We start from the raw sequence: 20,888 nt of genomic DNA, 5'->3' as shown, positions 1-20,888 counted from the left end.
CCCTGTGTGGGTTTAACACAGACCACAAGAATCACATGCTTACACCGTGTTGTACTTTTTCATGGAGACTTTGTTTTAGACAAGGCTACTCACTACCATGTTTGGGCCAGGCTGGACCCTCATCTTTGGAGTCCATAGGGTTTCCATAATGGAATGGACAATTCATAGTCGTAGAAAGGAAGGAATCTATGTTGTCCCTTGTGCAGAGACAGACCTTAATTTTGAGGAGTGTAGTTTCTTTCACTCACCTCACCTACAAAGACGTGCTAATACCTTTTGTGTTTTTATAAATCTGCTTTTTTATCATTAGGCTTTTTAATCGGTTTTTATTGCTAATCCATAATTGACATTAAACTCAAAATTAAACTAAACTAAAACGAAACTAAACTATAATTGAAAACTTTGGACTTTCTGGTTATTTTTCCTAGCCTTTGTTTACATGCTTGTAATGATGCTTATTCTACTTATGCTGAGATTTATCAATTCTAGACATTACCTATTTATTTCCCGTTATAGCAAATGACAGGCATTCAGTTCTATGACCCTCATGTATATCCACGTAGTGTGCTGGAACCTACTGTATCTGCTGGTGTGAGCAGATTGTCAAATTTTCAGGAATTTTGCAGGCCAACTATTAAATGGTTGGTAGCTCGAAATTGACCATGGTGGGAGTATTTACACCATGGAAATCAACATGTTACCAGGGCTTTTCTCCCATGGAAGAACTAGTCGTTAAACATTTCTGAGCAACCATAGTTCTTCGTCCATACTCTCACAACTGTGGGTTAATCTAAAAGTTGAGAGTTTAATTTTAATGACTAGTAAATTTTGTTCCCCGTATAACCCATTGATGCACCAAAATTACTGACTTCAGTATTTTATATGGAGTTAATAATTACCTCATCATTGTCAGGCTGACACCTCCTGAACCTAATGGGCAATCCATGAAAAGTGAAACAACCAATAATTATGTGCTTATGAAGTATTTTTGCCAAGCAAATCAATCTGAATCTATTTAAGCTTCCACAGCTAAATACCAATTTACTGGTAATTTGAAGATAAGAAAGCAATCAACTAAATCCAGAATGCAGAATATTCTACAGAACTAATAACTCACCTTCCCCAACAAATCAACTAAATCCAGAATGCAGAATATTCTACAGAACTAATAACTCACCTTCCCCAACAAATCAATGGCATAAATGGGGGGGGAGGTGGGAGGAAGGAGGTGACTAGGGATCTATTACAGAAAAAACAGATTTAAGAGTCATAACCACCAATTTCCATGTATGGACCTTGTTTGGATCCAAACTCAAATCAAGAAACAATAAAAAGGTGTGCTTAAAGGGTACATGCACCTCTATGTTTATGGTAGCATTATTTATAATAGCTAAGATATGGAAGCAGCCCAAGTGTCCACTGATTGATGAATGGATAAAGATGTGTTTTATGTGTGTATATATACATATACAAATTCACATACACAGTGGAACATTATCCAGTCATAAAAAAAAAATGAAATCTTGTCAGTTGCAACAACATGGATGAAGCTAGAGAACAATGCTAAGTGAAATAAGTCAGTCAAAGACAAATACCATATGATTTCACTTATATGTGGAATTTAAGAAACAAAACAAACAAAGGAAAAAAAAGAGAAACCAAAAGACAAACTCTTAACTATAGAGAACAAACTGTTACCAGAGGGGAGTGAGTAGGGGGATGGATGAAACAGGTGATGGGGACTAAGGAGTGCACTTGTTGTGATGAGCACCGGATGGTGTATGAAACTGTTGAATCACTATATTGTACACCTGAAACTAGTATACCACTGTCTGGTAACTGGAATGAAAAACTTTTTCCAGAAAGTCTAAATTTAAAAAAATAAAAAATAAAAATGTAGGAGGACAGATGAGATGAAAGTGACTAAATTTTAATAATTGTTGAAGATGGATGATTGGTCTATGAGAGTATCACTAGATTATTCTCTCTGCTTTTGTATATGTGTGAAGTTTCCATAATAAAAAAAATTAAAGTTATTTCATTTAAATTTCAATAATTTTCTTTGTATTTCACCTTGTTAATTTTTTTAAAGGGACCGTCAGATTGGTTAAATATAAATTAGTAAATTTATATTGTTTTTGAAATCCTCAAGCACAATAATCTATCGGTGTCATTTTTTCAGGTCTTTCTCCCAGAGTCCCCCTTCTCCCTTTACAATCTGGATTAGCAGTACACTGAGGTTTCTGTATAGCTGTTGATTTGGAGTTTTCATCTCCATGACCCAAGACTGTCCATATCTGTTTTCCTATATTGGATTCACTCTCTCTTTGTTGATACACTCCTTCTTTTTTGCTGAAGTACCTGCTCCAGTAGCTTCCTTAGAAAAAATAAATGTGAAGGAATTTTTTTAGTCACTGCCTGTTTTTATTCTCTCCTTACATTTGATTTGGCTTGATTTTTTTCACCCTCAGAATTTTGGAGGCGTTTCTCCATTTACTCTTAAGTCTCTAGTGTAGGTGTTAGGAAGTTCAATGTTATTTTGACTTTCATTTTTTTTTCTTTTTAGATTTTAGGATCGTCTCTTTATCCCTGTTTAAAAATTTTCTCAGAGGGCACCTAGGTGGCTCAGTTGGTTAAGTGTCCGACTTTGGCTCAGGTCATGATCTCATGGTTCACAAGTTTGAGACCCCTGTCGGGCTCTGTGCTGGCAGACTGGAGCCTGCTTCAGATTCTGTGTCTCCCTTTCTCTCTGCCCCTCCCCCACTTACACTCTGTCTCTCTGTCTGTATTAAACATAAAAAAAATTTTTTTTTAATATTTTTTCTCAGGGTGCCTGAGTGGCTCAGTTGGTTGAGATACCCCTCTTGATTTTGGCTTAGGTCATGATCCCCAGGTTGTGGGATCAAGCCCCGCATCAGGCACCACATGAAGCCTGCTTGAGATTCTGTCTCTCTTGCTTTGCACCTCTCCCCCATGCATTTTCTCTCTTAAAAAAAAACAAAACAAAAAAATCTATGCATATGCTGTCAGTCAATCTCTATTTATTGTACTGGGCCCTTGTGAAACATGTGTCTAATAGGTCTGGAAAATTTTTCTGGTTTGTTTTGTTATAACCCTACATTCTCTCTGAGCTCTTTTTCTGTGACTCTTATTCATTGGATATTAGACCTATTAATCCCAATTTAAAGATTTTATTTGGAGAAATGGTGTGTGGAAGTAAGCAGGAAAGATGTCAGGAAAGGCTGAGTGAGCTAATCTGACCCAGCTAAAGAAGGGTGTAAAAGAAGTTTGGACAGAAGTGTCCTAGGCACTCTTGAAACCTACAGCTTGACAAAGCCACCAGGGAATCCTTGAGTCAAAGCCTGCTGACAAAGGAATCCTGCATCTTAAGAATGGGTTGGCTTTATTATTCCTGCTGCACTCCAACATTGGTGATAACCTAAACCCAAGCACGGACTCTGTGCCTGCGGTGAAGGATTTCAAAGGTGTGCACTGGGGCCCTGGTCAATTACCTTCTGGGAAGGTCTGAGGTACCAAATTTATGGCTGTTACCTTAAAGCAGGATCTATTAATTCTGTGATGTTGAATGCGTTACTCTATGTGCTGTGCCTAAAACAGCATCAGACACATCTCAAACACTATTGTTACCGAGCGACAAGGAGATGCTTACAAGGGTGTGTGATTAGCCAAAGGAATTGTTATAAACTTTACAGTCTAAACTTTAGGATCTATTTCCACTTTAAGCACTATTCCAGTATGTTTAGTGAACTTGAGTACAAGCCAAAGCCAGGTGAGAAATGGCAGAGTAAAAAGAGATTGGAAGCTCATTATTATTAGAACAATCAGAAAGCTGGGAAAGGTGTGTTTGACAGCAGGGAAAAGAGAAAAACAATAAAAAGCAAAAATGACAAAAGCACATTATTTTCAGGATTTGTAACAACAGGAAACTTAGCCCCAGCAACTTCAATAGGCATGGCTGCTTCGTGGTATTCCAAAAACGTAACAACCAATGTTCATAACAATGACTCTGATATCAAAAAAGGTTTTACCGGTACTTTGAGGAGGCAGGAAAGTATGAAATGCACTCTGGAATGATTTCCATCCAGAATAGCTAACACTGCAGCGGAGCTCCAAGAAAGAGCAAATCCTCCACGGTGCTGGGCAGCTGATAGTTTTATTGATCTAATTAAATATATGGCTTTTTTGTTTTCCTGTGCATTAATTGCATATCATTTCTTACTGTCACTTGATAAAGAACCATCCTTACTCTTCTCATTTTACAACCTGATTTTATATCAAGATCCCCACACCTTGTGTGGCATAGTCATCCCTGCCTAGATTTGCTTGCTTCCTAAGCAAACATAAAATCTCGATGATAAATCATGAATACCAGCAGACCTTCCAAGTCATTTAAATGAAGCTCCTGAGATGGGCTTGGCCGTCCCACGACTGGCCCCGAGAGGACACTCCAATGGCACACACGCCCAGATTGCTTATCTGAACACTGTCTGCCCCAGCTGCCTCGGCAGCAGGCTTCGTTTTGACACCACTTCTGGTTTCTGCCCAGCGCTCCTTGTCACATGTTCCTGTTCTTGCATGTGAACCGCTGACATGCAGTGCTTCCACAAACATTGGGTTAACAACAAAATCTCTGGCATGGGATATGTCACCAGTTACTTTGAAGAATAACTAAAAAAAAAACGCTGCTAATAGCTCATCTTCTAACCTCTCGGGAGTTCTGTCAGAGTCTGAGAAGCTGCAATCTAGAGTAAAAGACTTCCACTGTGAAATGGGTTGCTTACAGCAGGCAGCAGGCACAGTGGGACGGCAGCAGCCACACAAAGAGCGAAACATACAACGGCAGAGAGAAAGGCAGCGAGGGCTGCGAGATTCATACGTAGGCAGAGACAGAGAGACAACATGCCAACATGCACACTGTGCCCTGTCCTGGTCACTTCAGGCTCTTATAACAAAAATACCATAGACTGGGTGGTTTAAAACAATCGGAAATTTATTTCTCACAGTTCTTTAAGTGAGGGAATTCAAGATCAAGGCTCAAGCAGATTCTGTGTCTGGTGAGAGCCCACCTACTGGGTTCATCGACAATCAGCCTTCTCACTGTGTCCTCACATGAAGGAGGAAACCCTCTGGGGTCTGTCTCTTTGTAATCCCACTAATCCCAATCATGAAGGCTCTGCCCTCATGACCTAATTACCTCCCAAAGACCCCACCTCCAAATACTATAATGTGGGTGGGGAGTGGTTTAGATTTCACCATAATTTAAGTTTGTGACAGAGAAAAAGGAAACCTCATTTAGAATGGAGTCGGGAGGCTAGCAGGGGGAGCTCACACACCCTACCACTCCTTGTCAATTGCTGACCCAACAGGAAGAGACTGCATCTTGCTTGCTTGCTGATTCTACTTCTTTACCACCCCAGCAGGAGGAAAAAGGGCCCCACCCCTTGACCCTGGCAACAACACAGCCAATGAGATATTGTCACAAACAACTGAGACAATAAAAAGCCACTATACCTCAAACTCCCAGTTTACTCCAACCGACTTTTTGTTTATAAAAGTCTTCCTGATTTCACCCTTTCCTCTGTACTAGAGTGTTCCTCTCCTCTGCTCTACATACTTGCCTATGGCTTTGCCATAGCCTGCTTATCCAAAATTGCAATTTTCTATTTCCAATTAATCCCATATATGCTGTTAAAATAATAAGAGGTTTTAAGGTTGGGGGAGCACAAAAATTCAGCTTATAGCATATCTAGAACATGTTTCAACGTCAAGAACAAAAGCAGAATCTGCCTCATTTTCCCACTGATTTGTAAACTCCTTGGGGGCAGAACAGTTTGCATCCACACTAAGTCAAATTTATGAGGAGGAAAACACCGTCATACTAAGCAGGCAGTGTTTCACTCACACTTGATAACAAAGAACATGTCCTAAAAGACAATGTCCTGAAAGAAATCTGCTCCCAACATTATTACAAGAATTAAAATAGCTGTTAATTTTGCACACGTTCAGTTTTCCCTAGTTCTTGGCTGGTACCTCCTTTTAAGTTATCTATTGTTTTGGTTTGTTTTTATTTGGAAAAGGGCTCAAAGGGCTGCTCTAGAATCCATACATCCCAAAGGACAGTCAATTGTTTTAATTACCACTTCTGCCTCATCTATTCTCACACACAGCCTTCTAAAGTCATCTGTTTTTCAGTGAGTGGTATTTCCCTTTCCCTTTTATTCTAGATGGCATCAGCCCATTTTGAAATATACAGGTAAAAAACAACCGAAATGCACAAGGAAAAGTAGGCAGGAAGAATTCTGGCCTGGTTGGTCAGATTGTTACTTTTTTGTCTTATTTTTTTTTTTGCTCCCCATTTTTTTTCTCCTCATCTTTGTATTTTTTCAGGACTTGAAAATTAAATATGCTGCAACTCCTTAGGAGTGAGTAAATTCAAGACAATAGTTCAGTGACAATCTTTAGAAACTAAAATTTATCTGAATTTAAAACTGTAAATTGTTTTGTTTTTCCTCCAACTAAATTGGTCAGATATGAAAAACTATTCCAGCATTCCAACTTCTGAGTACAAACAACATGTTGGCAAATTTGTATTGATTTTACCTGCCAATCTAGATGCAATCACACTTTTTAAAGCAGATTCCTGTAATTTGCTTTTCTATAAAATGTCACCAACGCATTAAATGCTTTGAAAACAGTCTTTGTAAATCAATCTGCACTTATTAGATTTGTTTAAACGATAGCATTAGAATTCCACGCCGAGATTTAATTTGGTTTTAAAATAACTCGCTACATGCAGAACATTTCCAAGGGTGGAGAGGCTAGTTCCCAATTACTTTCATGCCGTCAGTGCTAAATGTGTTTAATGACTCACTTACCTACAAGCTGTGGGTTCTCTGAAGACCTCTCTGTTCAGTGAGATGCACACGTTTTACCTCAGGCTATTTCATATTTTTACAGAGGGGAAAATGCAGAACCATTGCCAAATAAAAAGTAAAGGACTTACCTTGTTCATGTCAAAGGTATTATAGACTTGATCAACATGTTGATTGGCTTTTTGATTCAGACCTTGCAGACCCAAGAGTGTCTTGAATTCATGCAGTGTTTGCAGGCCGGATGGATATTCCCTCATAAATTTTTTGTACCACACATAGGTCTCTTTAGCAGGAACTGCTTTCTGACCACCAGCTATGGATTCATTATTTCCCATCGTGATTCACAGTCTGCAGCTTTTTCTCAGGTTGTTTTCACGTGTGGTCTCTCCCAATTTAGTTCCTCACTTCTTCACTAGAACTGGAGGCTAACATATGCCTTTAGAAAGCTAGTCTAACCCTCTTACAGCTATAGGCTAAATAAGAATAGAAAGCCAGTGAGATTAACTCATCTGTACAGTTTTAAGACTAGGTCATTTATCGCTAACTGATGGGATTGTGCTGCCATTCAGAGACACAGTTTTCTGTGAAGGGCAGAGGCATTGTCCTTGCCATATTGTTAGCCATCAATTATGCCTACATTGAGGAGGGGGGTCTAATGGAAGGAACTCTGAGTTGCATTCAGGAAGGCTGGGACTGTAACATTACTTAGTTTCTATAGTCTCACTGTTCCCATCTGTAAAACAGTAACAAGGATATTTGCTTTTTCATACCTAAATATTGTGAAAATAAATTTAGATGTAAAAACTATTAAAACCGTGGAAAAATTATACACTGAGTATTGCTAAATTTAAAGGAAGTCTCTGTAGAGAAGAGGGAAATGGGTAGAGATAACCATATTATCAGCAGTAAAAATGTTGATGTTATAGGCAGTCTGCAGATAAAGGGACATGTTGAGCTGTGTCTTGGCATTGTTTTTCTCTTCTTTACTTTGAGACAGCGTGTATTCAGGCATGCTCACACAGCCAGGGAGGGGCAAAGAGAGAGGGAGAGAGAGAATCCCAAGTAGGCTCCACGCTGGCAGCACAGAGTCCCATGCAGGGCTCTATCTCATGGACTGTGAGATCATGACCTGAGCCGAAATCAAGAGTCGGATGCTCAACAGACTGAGCCACCCAGGCACCTCATCTTTTTCTTTTTTTTCTGTTTCTGTATTTTCTTTCAAATCTGCTTCTGCCCAGGCCCTGTGCCTGCTAACTTTGTCCCACTCCAGTTCCCAAGCTAATCTTGTCTGAGTCAAGCCCCAGTTGCACAGGAATTGAAAACTGAGCAAATGAGCATAAGAACCGTATCCATGGTCCAGTAATGGAAAGGAACTGCCCTGTGTGATCCTCAAGCCATCTTGCTGCCAACCATACATAGAAGTAACAGAATTACATTCTTTCCACCTAGGGTCATTTGGTCCCAAGCATGGTTATCCCCTCCTAAACTCACTCCATTTTCCCCCCAATTCTCATATTGACTCAGTTCCTAAGTCCGGTTTCTCTCTTAAGTTACTATTCCTTAGTCCTAACTTATTACCTATTCAAAACCCCAGGTTCCCCAAGAACTGGAGCCTTTGGGGCCTTGACAGGAAATGGGGGTAGCTAGGGTATATATGATTAATTTTGTTTCACACATACCAAGGTAGACTTTAAGAAGAAAAAAATTTGAAGCCATAATTACAGTTAAATAACATGTGTTCAGTAAGGTTCTCGAAATTTGGAACACCTTCACTTATAAGTATTACTTGAAACCATTAGAGTAGGTGAGATTTCTTAGGCAGAGTAAAAAGAAAGATGAGATAATAGGACTCGGTCCTGGTAGGAAATAGGAGGAGGGTCCTGCTACAATCTTCCAAAGCCAGTCTCTGAGGAAGTCCCTGTGCAGTCTCTAACGGTTTGCCAGGATGCTCAGAGGCATTGACTTCTTATCACCATTAACAGTTATTAATCACCAATTTTTAGTTAAAAAAAGAAAAGAATGGCTATCGATGATGCAAGAGGAAGGTAATGAAAGTTTTCAAGGGGCCAAGAAAATCCCCTGTGGAAGGAAAATTTTGGATAAATCAAGAATACAAGGACCTGAGATCTGGAAACTGTGTTTCTTCATGTAAATTATGCTTTTCAAAAAATCTGCATAATGATTACTTGCTGATACAGAAAAAAACGTTTAAAACTATTACAAATAGTATAAGAATTGTTATATTGGATACAATATTGATATCCCAAAATCAGGAATCCTGCTACATAAAACATTAACTAGTTATAAGATAATGGGGAAAAGTCTTCATTTATAAAAGGTCAAAGAATAAATCTAAATTACAATAAATTTAACTAGAATTTGCTGGACATATTTGAAGAAAAATTTTAAATGCTAATACAGGATACCAATAAAGACTTGAACATACAAAAAGGCATATTTTGGTTTGGGGTAGAAAGACTTGATATTTGAAAAAGGCAATTCTACCTTAATCTATCATACCACCATACGCCAAACAAAATGCAAATAAAGTTCGAGGGGAGGGGTGGGTGTTGACTAAAAAAGCTAATTCTAAGTCTGGATAAGAATTAAACATGCAAAGATACAAAAGAAAATTCTCAAATATAAAATTATTGACTATCCCTACCAAAATAACTTGGGTCCAATGTGAGAAAAGATGGAACAATCAATGAAAAATAATAGACATTTTTTACAGAACTTGGCCCAAATACAAATAGGAATTTGACATGCAGTAAAGGTGGCAGTGCAGATCAATGGGGAAGAGACTGATTTTTCAATTAACAGTTTGAGGACAATACTGTATCTATCTGGAAACACATACAGTTGGATTTTTAACTTAACTCCTTTCACCAAAATAAATTCTAGATAAATCAAATATTTAATAATATAATGACTAAAACCACTATAACAAGGAAAAATTTCTTTCTACTTTCAGCATTTGAATGTCTTCTCTAAATAGGACTACAAAACCAGAGGGCTGGGGGGCTCTGTCAGTTGAGAGTCTGACTCTTGATTTCGGGTCAGGTCATGATCTCGCAGTTCACGGGTATGAGGCCCATGTCAAACAGGGAGAACAGCAAGGAGCCTGCTTGGGATTCTCTCTCTCTCCCTCTCTCTCTCTCTCTCTGCCCCTCTCCCACTCACACTCTCTCCCTCTTCTCTCTCTCTCTCAAAAAAATAAACTTAAAAAAAAAAAAAAAAGACAAGGATGGAGCAAAGACCTTCCACCATATTCCATCTCACATGGTCTGAATTTTGCATTATGTGTATGTACATAAAATTAAAATTATACAATTCCACAAATATTAAATGTTTTATTGCTTTTGTCCAAAGTTGTACACATATCTAAATTTAAAAAAATAATCAGGAAAATGTAAAAACACAATTTACACATGTATAATATATGTTCACATTATAGTTAGAAGATTTGCACTTTTACTCCAACTCAACAATAGAATTATCATATAAACAATATATTAAAGTTTCTGAGGATTTATATTTTCTGCATTACTGAGTAATGGCTGTAGTGGAGACAGGGCATGTGGTCTTTCCTTTTCAACACAAGTTTTAAGTTTAACTGTAGTCCTTTGTACACTGATTTTGAAAACCACTGTTTTCTAGTTTTTGTAGTCATTTAAGTGAAACAAAATGTTTAAAACAAAACAAAAACAAAGTCATTTAAGTGAAAACAAAATTTAGCCTAACTGACATTTCCATCTTTCTTACTAGCTCACATGGGAATGGGAGAACTCTAGAAATAGTTTCTGAAATAACAGGAAGAGTTAGGGAACAGGGCTGCAAATACGTAAATTGTAAATCAGTCTCCATTTCTAAAGCACACAATTTTCTTACAGTTAAACAGGGCAAACCATACAATAATGAGTACAAAGGGAAATACTGTTTGAAAAGAATCTTCCTTTTTCTTACTGGCATTTTTTAAAAGGGCATATCTTTTCTCACATTTAATTTTGAGAAGTACTTTCAGTGTTTTTCTAAAGGGAGACTGTGTCCTGTATCTGTAGTCACTTTATTCAAAGCGTTCTGAAAAAGGGGATTATCTTCTTTAAGCAAAGCTTCTAAATAACTGTCAATCTGCTCCAGGTCTCCTGCTGGACCGCCCTGGAAAAGAGAATCAACAATCATGGCAGGCGAAGACGCTACAGGGATTATGCTTGTAATCTGGGTGGCCTCTGAGCAGCCTTCCCTGCGATTCATGTAGCAAGAAACCCACATCACACTGGAATAATGCTTTTAATCTCTTAAAATGTTTTTGCATCTCATCTCATTTTATGCGCACAAGTGGTTAGGAACTTGAATCATTTTTTGCTTCTTTAGTGGAGGTAAATTCAACCGGCTTTCCTTCTATTTAATTGCTTGTCATATTCCTAAAGCCACCCTGCTTCCACCTCATCTTCCTCTGTTATAGGCTCTCATCTCCCGTTTTAAAAGTTCATGAATCTGAACAGATGAGTAGGTGAATTCTGACTTCTCTGTCGCTCCTCTTCCCCTCCACCACCCTTCCCCCCAGCCCCCGGCTTGTGCCCTCATGGGTCTCCTTTCTGTTCTTCCCCCACTTCTCTGTCTGGGTAATTTCACACTCTCCTTCCCTGGGCTGCTTAATCCATGAACAGCCAGACAAATGCTGCCTCTGTACTGACTTAAATCTCCCTCCCTCAAGAGCACCCATGGGTTCAACCTGCTCTCCAGCTGAGCTGGTTGGATAAGAGAATTCTTAGAAAGGACCTTTCAGAGACATTTCCAGTTTTATGACTGTTCCCAGTGAGTGTGTGGCACACCATCCCAGCTTCTCCATCCCTCACCTGGTTCTATTAACCTACTTCTGCATGGTTCCCTCTGCCTTAGGCCTCTGACGAGTACTGAGGCCCAGCTTTGTGACTGGGGTCCTGTCCCTACAGACAAGCATACATGATATTCATGTTCCCCTAGATTTTCAGATATTCACTGGCCCTGAGGGATGCCCTGTGTCACCCTTCTGACACTGACGGCCCTCAGTCCATCTAATCCTTTGCTCTCTGCCTGGCAAAGCATACTTCCTTCTAGGACTTCAGGTTGGTTCTGTCCCCAGCCTCTTCAAGTACCTGCTCTGTCCATCCACTTTGGATGGATGTCCATCTATCTTCTCTCTTGTCTTCACTCTGTGCCAGTGAGGTGGCTCTGGCATTCAGAGGCCGTGAAAATAGAAATTTCAAGTCAGGGATGAGAGTAAAATATATTTGGGCAGGAGCCCTTTGAGTACCTCTCCAATGATACTAGATGAAGCATGTCATATGCTCACTCTGCAGGCTAAAGCCCTTCCCCTCCTTACCAAACTTTGTGAATCGAGCCAATTAAATTCATACAATTACTCTGGCTGCTGCGCGGTAGCCTAGGGGTTTGGCATAGAAGGAAGAGTTAATCATTATTCTTTCATTTTTTTCCCTAGCTACACATAGATTTGCTATTATGAAAACCAATAATTTTTATGAACTTTTTTTGATAGTAGTATCGCGCTTTTATTATATAGAATTTCTTTGGTGTCTCTAGTGTTTTATAGTAAAATAACAATCATCCTGAAACCGTCCCATGGTGGCGGGCTCCATACCAGACGTTTCACACATAAAAACTTCTGCCGCCTTTTGCAGCGAAAAGAACCAAAAGGAGCTGCACTCGAATCCCACTCTTCTGGCAATAAATGAACTCAAATAATGACTTTGGTAGTACCGTGGATAGAAGCACAGATAAAATTACCATATGTGGAAACAGCATTAAGCGTCCTTTTTTATTTTAACACGGAAATATTTCAGCTGTTGCCTAGACCACCCAAGGTAGAGGGAGGGTGGTATCTTTTTTGGCTATATACTCAACTTAAGCAAAAAAGATTTTCTGAGTTTCATTTTGTATTTAATATAAGAGAAATCCCAAATAACCCAAAGGACATATATTTTGTGAGAGAGGAACAGATTCACCTTGAAATGTTCACAGCCGACTGAAACCCAGGCAGCCTGGCTTCAAAGCCCAGGCTCATCACGTATACCATACTGATGAGTGTCAGTTTCCTGGTCTCTCCCCCACCCCCTTCCTGGACGAAGTAACCCTCCACTCCTCAGTCAGGGCTCTCTCGGGGCATTCAGCTCCTTACGTGGCCTAGGAGGGCCCTGTCGCCTGTCCCAGACTCAGGACCTGCGTCTGAATACAAAATTCCACATGCTTCTTAGACTCTCTGTTGATTTCTCAATTTATTTCTAGCAGCTGCAGAAAGACTTTTCAACCACGGCTACATACTTTTTATTTTATGTGTTCTATCCAGCATTTCTATATGCTGTAGAAATAAGATGGGCTTTTCCTCGTTAGCTCAACCCATCATAGCAGCTCTGTTCATTATGTGTTCATATATCCAAACAAGATGCACAGCATACCCCTACAGTGTTCCCTGAACTCTCTAACCTCTCCTCAAAGATTAGAAGACTCTATTTTTATTTATGTACCGGGATGAGAATTATAACATTTTGTTGTTTAATAAAATGAGAAAAAAATTCCTAATGAAAATATATATTGAGGAGATGGGGTGACCAACTATACCAACAGCACAAGCAAAGGTTCTAATTTTTGTTAGATAAAAAATAGCAGACCCCATGTATACTTTCAAAATTCATTTATGTACAATTTCAATATCCTTACACAGAGAGTAAGGGCTGGGTTAAATGACTCGTCCAAAGCCAGTAAGTGGATGACAATGTCAGAGGAGGAAGCCGGCTGAATGCTCTTTCCACAAGGTATATTCCTACTACTCAAAATTGCATTACCTACCAGCTGAAGTTTCTGCAACAATATTGCCAGTTTTACCCGAAGATTATTCAGTTTGTCTTCAGTAAGTTTTCTTTTTGCTTCACATTGTCCCAGAGATATTTCATTAACCACTCCTCTTGTATTTGCTTCGTAGATAATGGACTGTATTTTTCTCTTTAGTTCTCTTTCATATTGGACCATGTAAACATGCTGGATCTAGGAATGTTTTCAAAAACAGTTTTAGTATATTTTTAAAGTATTACTTTCCCTCCTCGTATCAGCAAGCGATTTCATATTCCAATTCTGCACACACGTACCAAGTGTCAACTCTATACCTGTGCACTACAGGTGCTCGAAATTTAAGACATGGTGATACCCTTAAGGAACCTGCAATCCGACGGAAGAGGAAGAGAGACAGTATGTGTAATACTCCAGTAACTATAAGGATGAGAAAAGCACACCAAGGTGAGCTTGGAGATCCTTGCTTGGGAATGGAAAAAGAACCCAGTAATGGCGGACCCAGTGCTACCAGATTGTGCAAGGCACAAAGGGGGCAGTTGGTGGTGCCTATGACCCTCTCTCCACAGCAGCAGTAGCTCACAGGCAATGACAGAATGGCTGGCTACTCGGGGTTTTCCTGGCAGATGATGTCGTGTTATTTATAACTCAAGTCTGTAACATCTGAAAAGCACAGAAGCTACAGTAAGAGGAATACCTGTTCTGTCACTCTCTTCGTGTCCCTTATCTGGAAGCAGAATATGGTCATATACTTACGCATATGACCCTTGCTAATTTGAGAGTCTTGGATGCTTTCCAAGGGTTCATGCTGTGACTGAGACACTCACAGGGTAGAAAAGTAATGGAGAGGCCAAATGCTCCAATTTCAAAATGACATTAATTGCTTGTATCAACACTTGGAGAGGGCCAGGGGATATTCTGAGAAAAGAGATACAGAGCAAATCCTGGTTCGATACACATTTCAATGTTTCTGTAATAAGGAGTGTTCTGTGTTCTGATATGACTGGGATACCAGAATAACTGTAAGGTAGCTTCATTTGTCTTCTGGGTCTACCCTTGCCCTTCCCCTCTCCCCCTCACTCACTAATACCTGCAGGCCCTTCCCAGACACTGTCCACATCAGCATCTTTAAACACTCATTGCCCTCATGTATTTCTCCCTTTTCTATAAAATCCTTTAAACAAACAAACCATACCCCCCTAAATATTTTGAATTCCACTTAAAATTCACTAACCATCTCCTAAATTCAAGGCATGGAATTTTGTTATAGGTGACATAAAGATATATAAGGTCCAGCCTTTGCCTTCAAGAAGCTTCCAGTCTATAGAATGAGACAACACAAGTGTGCAAAAAATGTGTCTTATGGGAAAAGATACACTGTGCTGCTAGTGAGGCACAGATATTATTAGAGTTGAGAGGAGGGTACAGATTCTCTATTAAATTAAAGATCACTGAAGTCCTGAATTAAAGTGCTTGACATGCATTAATATCAATAACTTACCCTCCAATTATTTATGCTTTGCATTTGCTATTAATCAAGAGTATTTGGGAACAGGGACCCATTTTAGAGTCTTAAACTGCCTGGACACTTGAGTGAGGGCACCAAGAATTAACAAGATGCTGAAATCCTTGACCTGGCTCTACCTATTCTTACCTTACTGAGTTCCAGGCCTCATTCTTCCAGGAATATACCAACCTCATTCCTGCCTCAGGCCCTTCCCCTTTCCTGCTTTCTCTTTCCATTTGTTCAGCTCTAACCTACATAACACTCATTCTTTGCCCTTAAGGTCTGCGCTGGCTGAGGTATTCCTTGCCCACGGCATCTGAAATAGGCTGTCCCTTCCCCAACATGCACTGTCACTGTCTACCCCCAGGCCCTGTAAAATTATTGTATGGCATATCACATGTTTATTTATTTCCATGTTTAGTATCTATCATTATGTGATGCTACATTATGCTCTGTTCATTACCTGTCTTTACTCAAGAATGTAACCTTGATGTAAAAAAAAAAAATTGGTTTTATTCACTTCTGTGTTTCCCATGCCTTCCACACGTCACTAAATAGTGGGGAGTTAGGAGAGCAGATGTACAACATTCACAGCAAGAGAATTTTAAGCATGCAGACCAATCCTGTCCTGAAACCCAGGCTACATTCTGAGATCTTGGAAGGGAACCTACTTTTGAACATCCTCAATTCAACCTACAGGAAGGTGATGATTTACAAGGCAACAACCACCTCCTCCAGAAAGCTTCATAGATGCTTTTTTGTGGAGGTTTTAGTCCAACCCAGGGAGTGACATCTCCCATGGCCTGAAGGTAGAGTAGGGTAAATAATTCAAATCAGCCAGAGTAAGAAGGACAGGGTCACAGATAGTTCAGATGTTACCAGTCACTCAGGGCTCTTAGTGTTCAAAATTCTAGAACTTCACAGTATTTGCCATTCTGAAAAATGGCCAGGGAATACTTTTTAATAAAAGCAACAGCAGTAATAATAATAATAATTATAATAATAGGATAAAATTAAAAAGAAATCTGAAAACAACAGTATTGCTTATCAGCAATGAAAAGGAACATACTATTGATAACGTTCGATGTGAAGGGCATTATGCCAAGTGAATAAAGCCAATCAGAAAGTGACACGTGCTATACAATTCCATTTCTACAGCATTAGTGAAATGACAAAATTACAGAGATGGAAAACAGATGAGTGGTTGCCTGGAGTTGAGGTGCTTATCTGTGCGCAGTGTGACTATAAAGGATGGCACACGGAGATGTGTGGTGGTGGGAGTTCTGGATCCTGATTTTGGTGGTGGTTACACAAGCTTACACATATGATAAAATGAGACACATATTTCACTAACGTAAATTTTGTAGTTTTGATATTCTACCACAATTATATAATTCCATAAGACCTAAGCATTAGGAAAAAATTGAAAGGTATATGACATCTCTCTATTATTTTATAATTTCCTATGTATCTATAATTACTTAAAAAATAAAAAGTTCATAAGAACACTTTTGGTTTTTTTTTAATGTTTATTTTTGAGAGAGAGACAGACACAGCATGAGCGGGGAGGGGCAGAGAGAGAGGGAGACACAGAATCCAAAGCAGGTTCCAGGCTCTAAGTTGTCAGCACAGAGCCCCACATGGGACTCGAACTCATGAGCTATGAGATCAAGATCTGAGCTGAAGTCGGAGGCTTAACAAACTGAGCCACCCAGGCACCCCCAGACAACACTGTTAAATACAGCATGACATAAGGAATGTTTATATAGCACACTACATTCAAAGTCATATTTTGTCTCTCAAAGTTCACAATTTTGTAACCAAGCAAACTATATTTCCTTCAAACACTACCAACCAGTTTTCTGATTCAGTCTTCTGCTTTTCTCAGGCTAACATCTCTAGAAGGTTTCTATAAAAGGTAGCAATTTTGAGAACTTTCAAAGTCAATGTAAAAGGACTTCTGGTTGCATTAACATTTTAATTAAGATAAGTAGAGAATTGTAACAAGATGAGAAGCTTAGTTCTGCTGGCTAAACCTACTCTCATAGAGGTATTTGAGGAGGATCAAAAATGGAATTCTTTTCGAACTCCTTTAATTCAGAACAGAATTAGGATTTGAAAGAAAGGATATGCAACTGAGAGTTTAATTTTCTGCCTTGAATTTAAAAAGTCTGAGTTCTAGCAGCTCTGGAGCCCCAGAATCCTAAGAAGTTAAGGCAGTCCTACAAGATCTACAGATTTTGTACTCTACATATAAGTATATGCATGTGAGCCTTTATGTGGTCAGGCACTACAGCAGAAACAATCAACTTTGACTCAGTGCACAAATGGTAATAGGTCTAGATGCATTCAAAAGTACTGAGTGAATGCAACAGGATATAGAATTTGATAAGAGAGAATTGTAACTTCAAGGATTCTATAATCTACTAAAGGAGAAAATAAAATACAAGAAACAACTACAATACAAGGCAGAAAATTTAACTAATGCTAAAATGGTTTTAAGTTTCTCTCAGAATACAGAAAGTCACATGGACAGACTGAGGAAGGCTTGAAGTGGAAGGTAGCATTGACCAGACTCCACATAGGGTGGACAGGATTTCAAGAGGCCAACTGTGGACTGGGAGAGTAGACAAGTATGTCATGGGGGACAGCACAGGGAAAGGCTAAGGGGCAGCCAGTCTAGTGGAATGGAGCAATTCCATTTTGTATGGGGCAGATGGTTTGTAAGAGGAAAGAATAAAAGATGGTGGCTCAGGTCAGGTCACATACGACCACCTGTGTGGTCATAAACAATCTCTTACTATTAGCAGTTATGGAAACCAGGCCATGGTGACCAAAGACATTTGTGACTTATCAAGGGTCCTCCTGTGCTTTGTTGAAGCTATCTTTACTAAAAATATGCAGCGTAAGCCAAGTTGCATAGATCTGTCCTCTACATCGATTTCAAAACATGATTTTAATAATTTTTATAACCGTCCACCTAAAACTACCAATTATTAATAAAATCCTCATGACCAAGCAGTTTCATATTGGAGAAGTCATGATTCCAACTGTGCTATATTTTGCTTGCAACATCTCTGTTTCAACAGGAAGTCATGGGGTCCTGACTGTTTAGCTTCCTTTGATCCTTTGAATTCCACTTGCCCTAAACACGAAGAGAATTCTACTCATCAGCTCTGCTAACACTGTTCCCGTGTATAAATACTTATTCAGTGTGGCCTCCAAAACCCAACAACGACCTGGCTCTATTACTGATCCTATAGACATTGGAAAAATGCCATTTTGTATTACATACATTATGTATGTAAAGGACTTACATAAGCCTGGATAAATTAAGATGTGTGACACCCTAATTCTTAGCAAATTTCTAAGTTTCACGGTGTGAAGTATTTAAATCAGAATTTCCTAACCAGCAAATTAAGATCTGTGGAAGATCCAGGAGCCTTACTGGTAACTCTTCAAGCTGGCTGCCACAGGTTTACGGTTGGGACAGTTCCTGATGGGACACTAAACAACCTGCCCACCACACCCTCCCCTTTTCATTGTCAGCAGCTCCCCCATATGTGTCTCGTCATGCAATGTCAAGCTCTCTAGTAAGTAAACAATAATTCTTTTATACCAAAAGGCTGAGACACTGTGGTACGCCTATTACAAGTAACACGTGCAAACTCTGTCACAGGATGAAGTCTGGGTAAGAAGATGGAAGAAAGTGATGCAGAGAGTGAGCTTTGGGTGGGATGAATCTGGGTTCCTGAATCTGCTACTTATTTGCATCATGATATTGGAATGTTGTCTTTCTGACCCTCTAGTTTCTCATTACTAACATTAAGACAGTGGCACCGACCTCCCAGTGTTGAGAGAGTTAGATGAGGGAATGGCTATTAAAGGACTAGTTCAGTGCCTGGCTCTACTGTCTCTTGATCAACTGAAGTTTTTACCTTCACTGATGAAAATAATACTAGTGCTCGAACAGGATCAGAAATATTTTGAGTGAAAACTGTCTTGTAATCTAGTTAGGAAATGCTGACAAGTATGTCTTGAGGCTGAAAAGCGTTCAGTTACTCCTTTTAAACGAACATTATTCAGAAAATAACCTCACTCTTCAGTTGAACAATAATGGGAACCTTCATTTCCAGCTGTTTAATCACAGTCCAGTAGGCACTCAGTCAGAGACATCAGAGGCAAATATGTCCACAAGAGTGTTACATTTAGGCCCATCTACACTTCAAATGCTTTGTGATACAGCCTTTCTAAGAAGGAATCTGGCTTAGGTTCTAATTTTCATTGCAAGTTTGTCTGGTTACATGTCTTTAGGAACTTACTTCACAATTCGATTTCATTTATAAAACAAGAAAATCCAAATCTACTTCATTCCCTACGAAAGAGGTGAGGCGATGCCTCCATTCTGTGCACTTCGTACAATTGCAGGGGGAGCCGTGCACCTCCTGGTCTTTATAGGTTCGCATGCGATTATGACAGTTTTCCAGAAGATGGCTATAAGCATAAGTACTTGTACTAGGATTAATTGCTTTTATAACTACTTTTATAATGGAAAAACCATAAACTTAAAAAACTGTCAATAGGATACCAAAAAACAAAACAAAACAAAAAAACCCCAGAGATAGCAAGTTGTCTAAAAGTCTAAAATAATTAAAAACTTTAATCTACAAATGATTTCTGGTTTAGTCCAGTGTCTCGAGGATTTCATCTATTTCTTAAAGACACAGGATGTCATCATGTTTTCTGTTTAAAATATAGACCTACTCTAAGTTCATAAGTTTTATGCTGTGGAAACGTTTGCATTTTAAAATTCAAAAAGATGTTGCTTTGTGACATCTGATATGCTCCACATTAATCTTATTCTTGATAAGAGAATGCAAATTTGATTTCCTTCCAAATCTAACATTTGGAAATGTATATTATTTCTCCTTTGGAATATGGGATCATTTAGAATATAAATGACTACCTTGAAAAAAAGCTTACCTGGCTGAAGCCCATTCTCAGCTTTTTGTTTGTCTGCTCTGGGCACTGCTCCAGCTGTTTTGTAAATGATAACAGAACAGGATATTAACTTTCAGAGGATGAGCTGTCTACAACAGAGTTATAACATGCAAGTATCTAGTACTAAAAAGCATCAAAGCCTAGAACTGGCCAACACTGGTACTGTGGGTCTTTTAAGGCTGGGTCTAATTAAATTAATTAACTAAAGTATACCTCACCTTATTCCAAAAAAAAGATTAAGGCAGTTTACATAATTAACAAACAACATGGTTAAAAAATTGCAATAGAAAAAAAAAGAAAGTGAAGGAAAAGTAAATGACAAATACTAAGTACTCAAGATGGATGTCAAGAAGGCAGTTGGAGTATGGGTTTCTTGAATGGGAATACCACAGAAATAGACTGGGGAGTCACTGGCATATGGGGCAATACTCAAAGTCACAGACTCGTTGAGGTCACCTAGAAACAGGACTTCACAGACAGAAGATAGTGGCCCAGAAATGGGCCCTCAGCTGTGCCAACATTTAGAAACCAGAGAAGGAGTTGAGTTGCCAGCAGAAAAGACGGGAGGGAGAAAAGCAAGAAAACGAGAAGTGTGTTGTCATGGAAGTTACGCAGAGAAAGTGCTTCCAGAAGGAAAAAGTAGG

General features: G+C 39.1%; 2 protein-coding genes across 6 annotated transcripts in view; both read right to left on the bottom strand.

Annotated features, from left to right (window-relative positions):
• Positions 1 to 7,228, bottom strand: part of GUCA1C (guanylate cyclase activator 1C) — a 32,056-nt gene extending 24,828 nt beyond the window's left edge. For both annotated transcript variants that reach the window (XM_047876457.1, XM_047876458.1), the window contains exon 1: positions 7,025 to 7,228. In XM_047876457.1, coding sequence (XP_047732413.1) covers positions 7,025 to 7,228 — 204 coding nt within the window. The remainder of the gene's footprint in view (positions 1 to 7,024) is intronic.
• A 3,418-nt stretch (positions 7,229 to 10,646) lies between these two features.
• MORC1 (MORC family CW-type zinc finger 1) overlaps positions 10,647 to 20,888 on the bottom strand; it is a 165,156-nt gene continuing 154,914 nt past the window's right edge. For 3 of the 4 annotated variants that reach the window (XM_047875488.1, XM_047875489.1, XM_047875490.1), the window contains 3 exons: positions 20,227 to 20,280; positions 13,740 to 13,934; positions 10,647 to 11,051 (listed from right to left, as the gene is read on the bottom strand). In XM_047875488.1, coding sequence (XP_047731444.1) covers positions 10,914 to 11,051; positions 13,740 to 13,934; positions 20,227 to 20,280 — 387 coding nt within the window. In that variant the 3' untranslated portion in view covers positions 10,647 to 10,913. Of the gene's footprint in view, positions 11,052 to 13,574; positions 13,935 to 20,226; positions 20,281 to 20,888 lie in introns of those variants that run through there. The other variant, XM_047875487.1, reaches the window with a different exon arrangement.

This window comes from Prionailurus viverrinus, chromosome C2 (assembly GCF_022837055.1).
Source record: "Prionailurus viverrinus isolate Anna chromosome C2, UM_Priviv_1.0, whole genome shotgun sequence".
Classification (NCBI taxonomy): Eukaryota; Metazoa; Chordata; class Mammalia; order Carnivora; family Felidae; genus Prionailurus; species Prionailurus viverrinus.
This window is presented reverse-complemented; position numbering and strand designations above follow the sequence as displayed.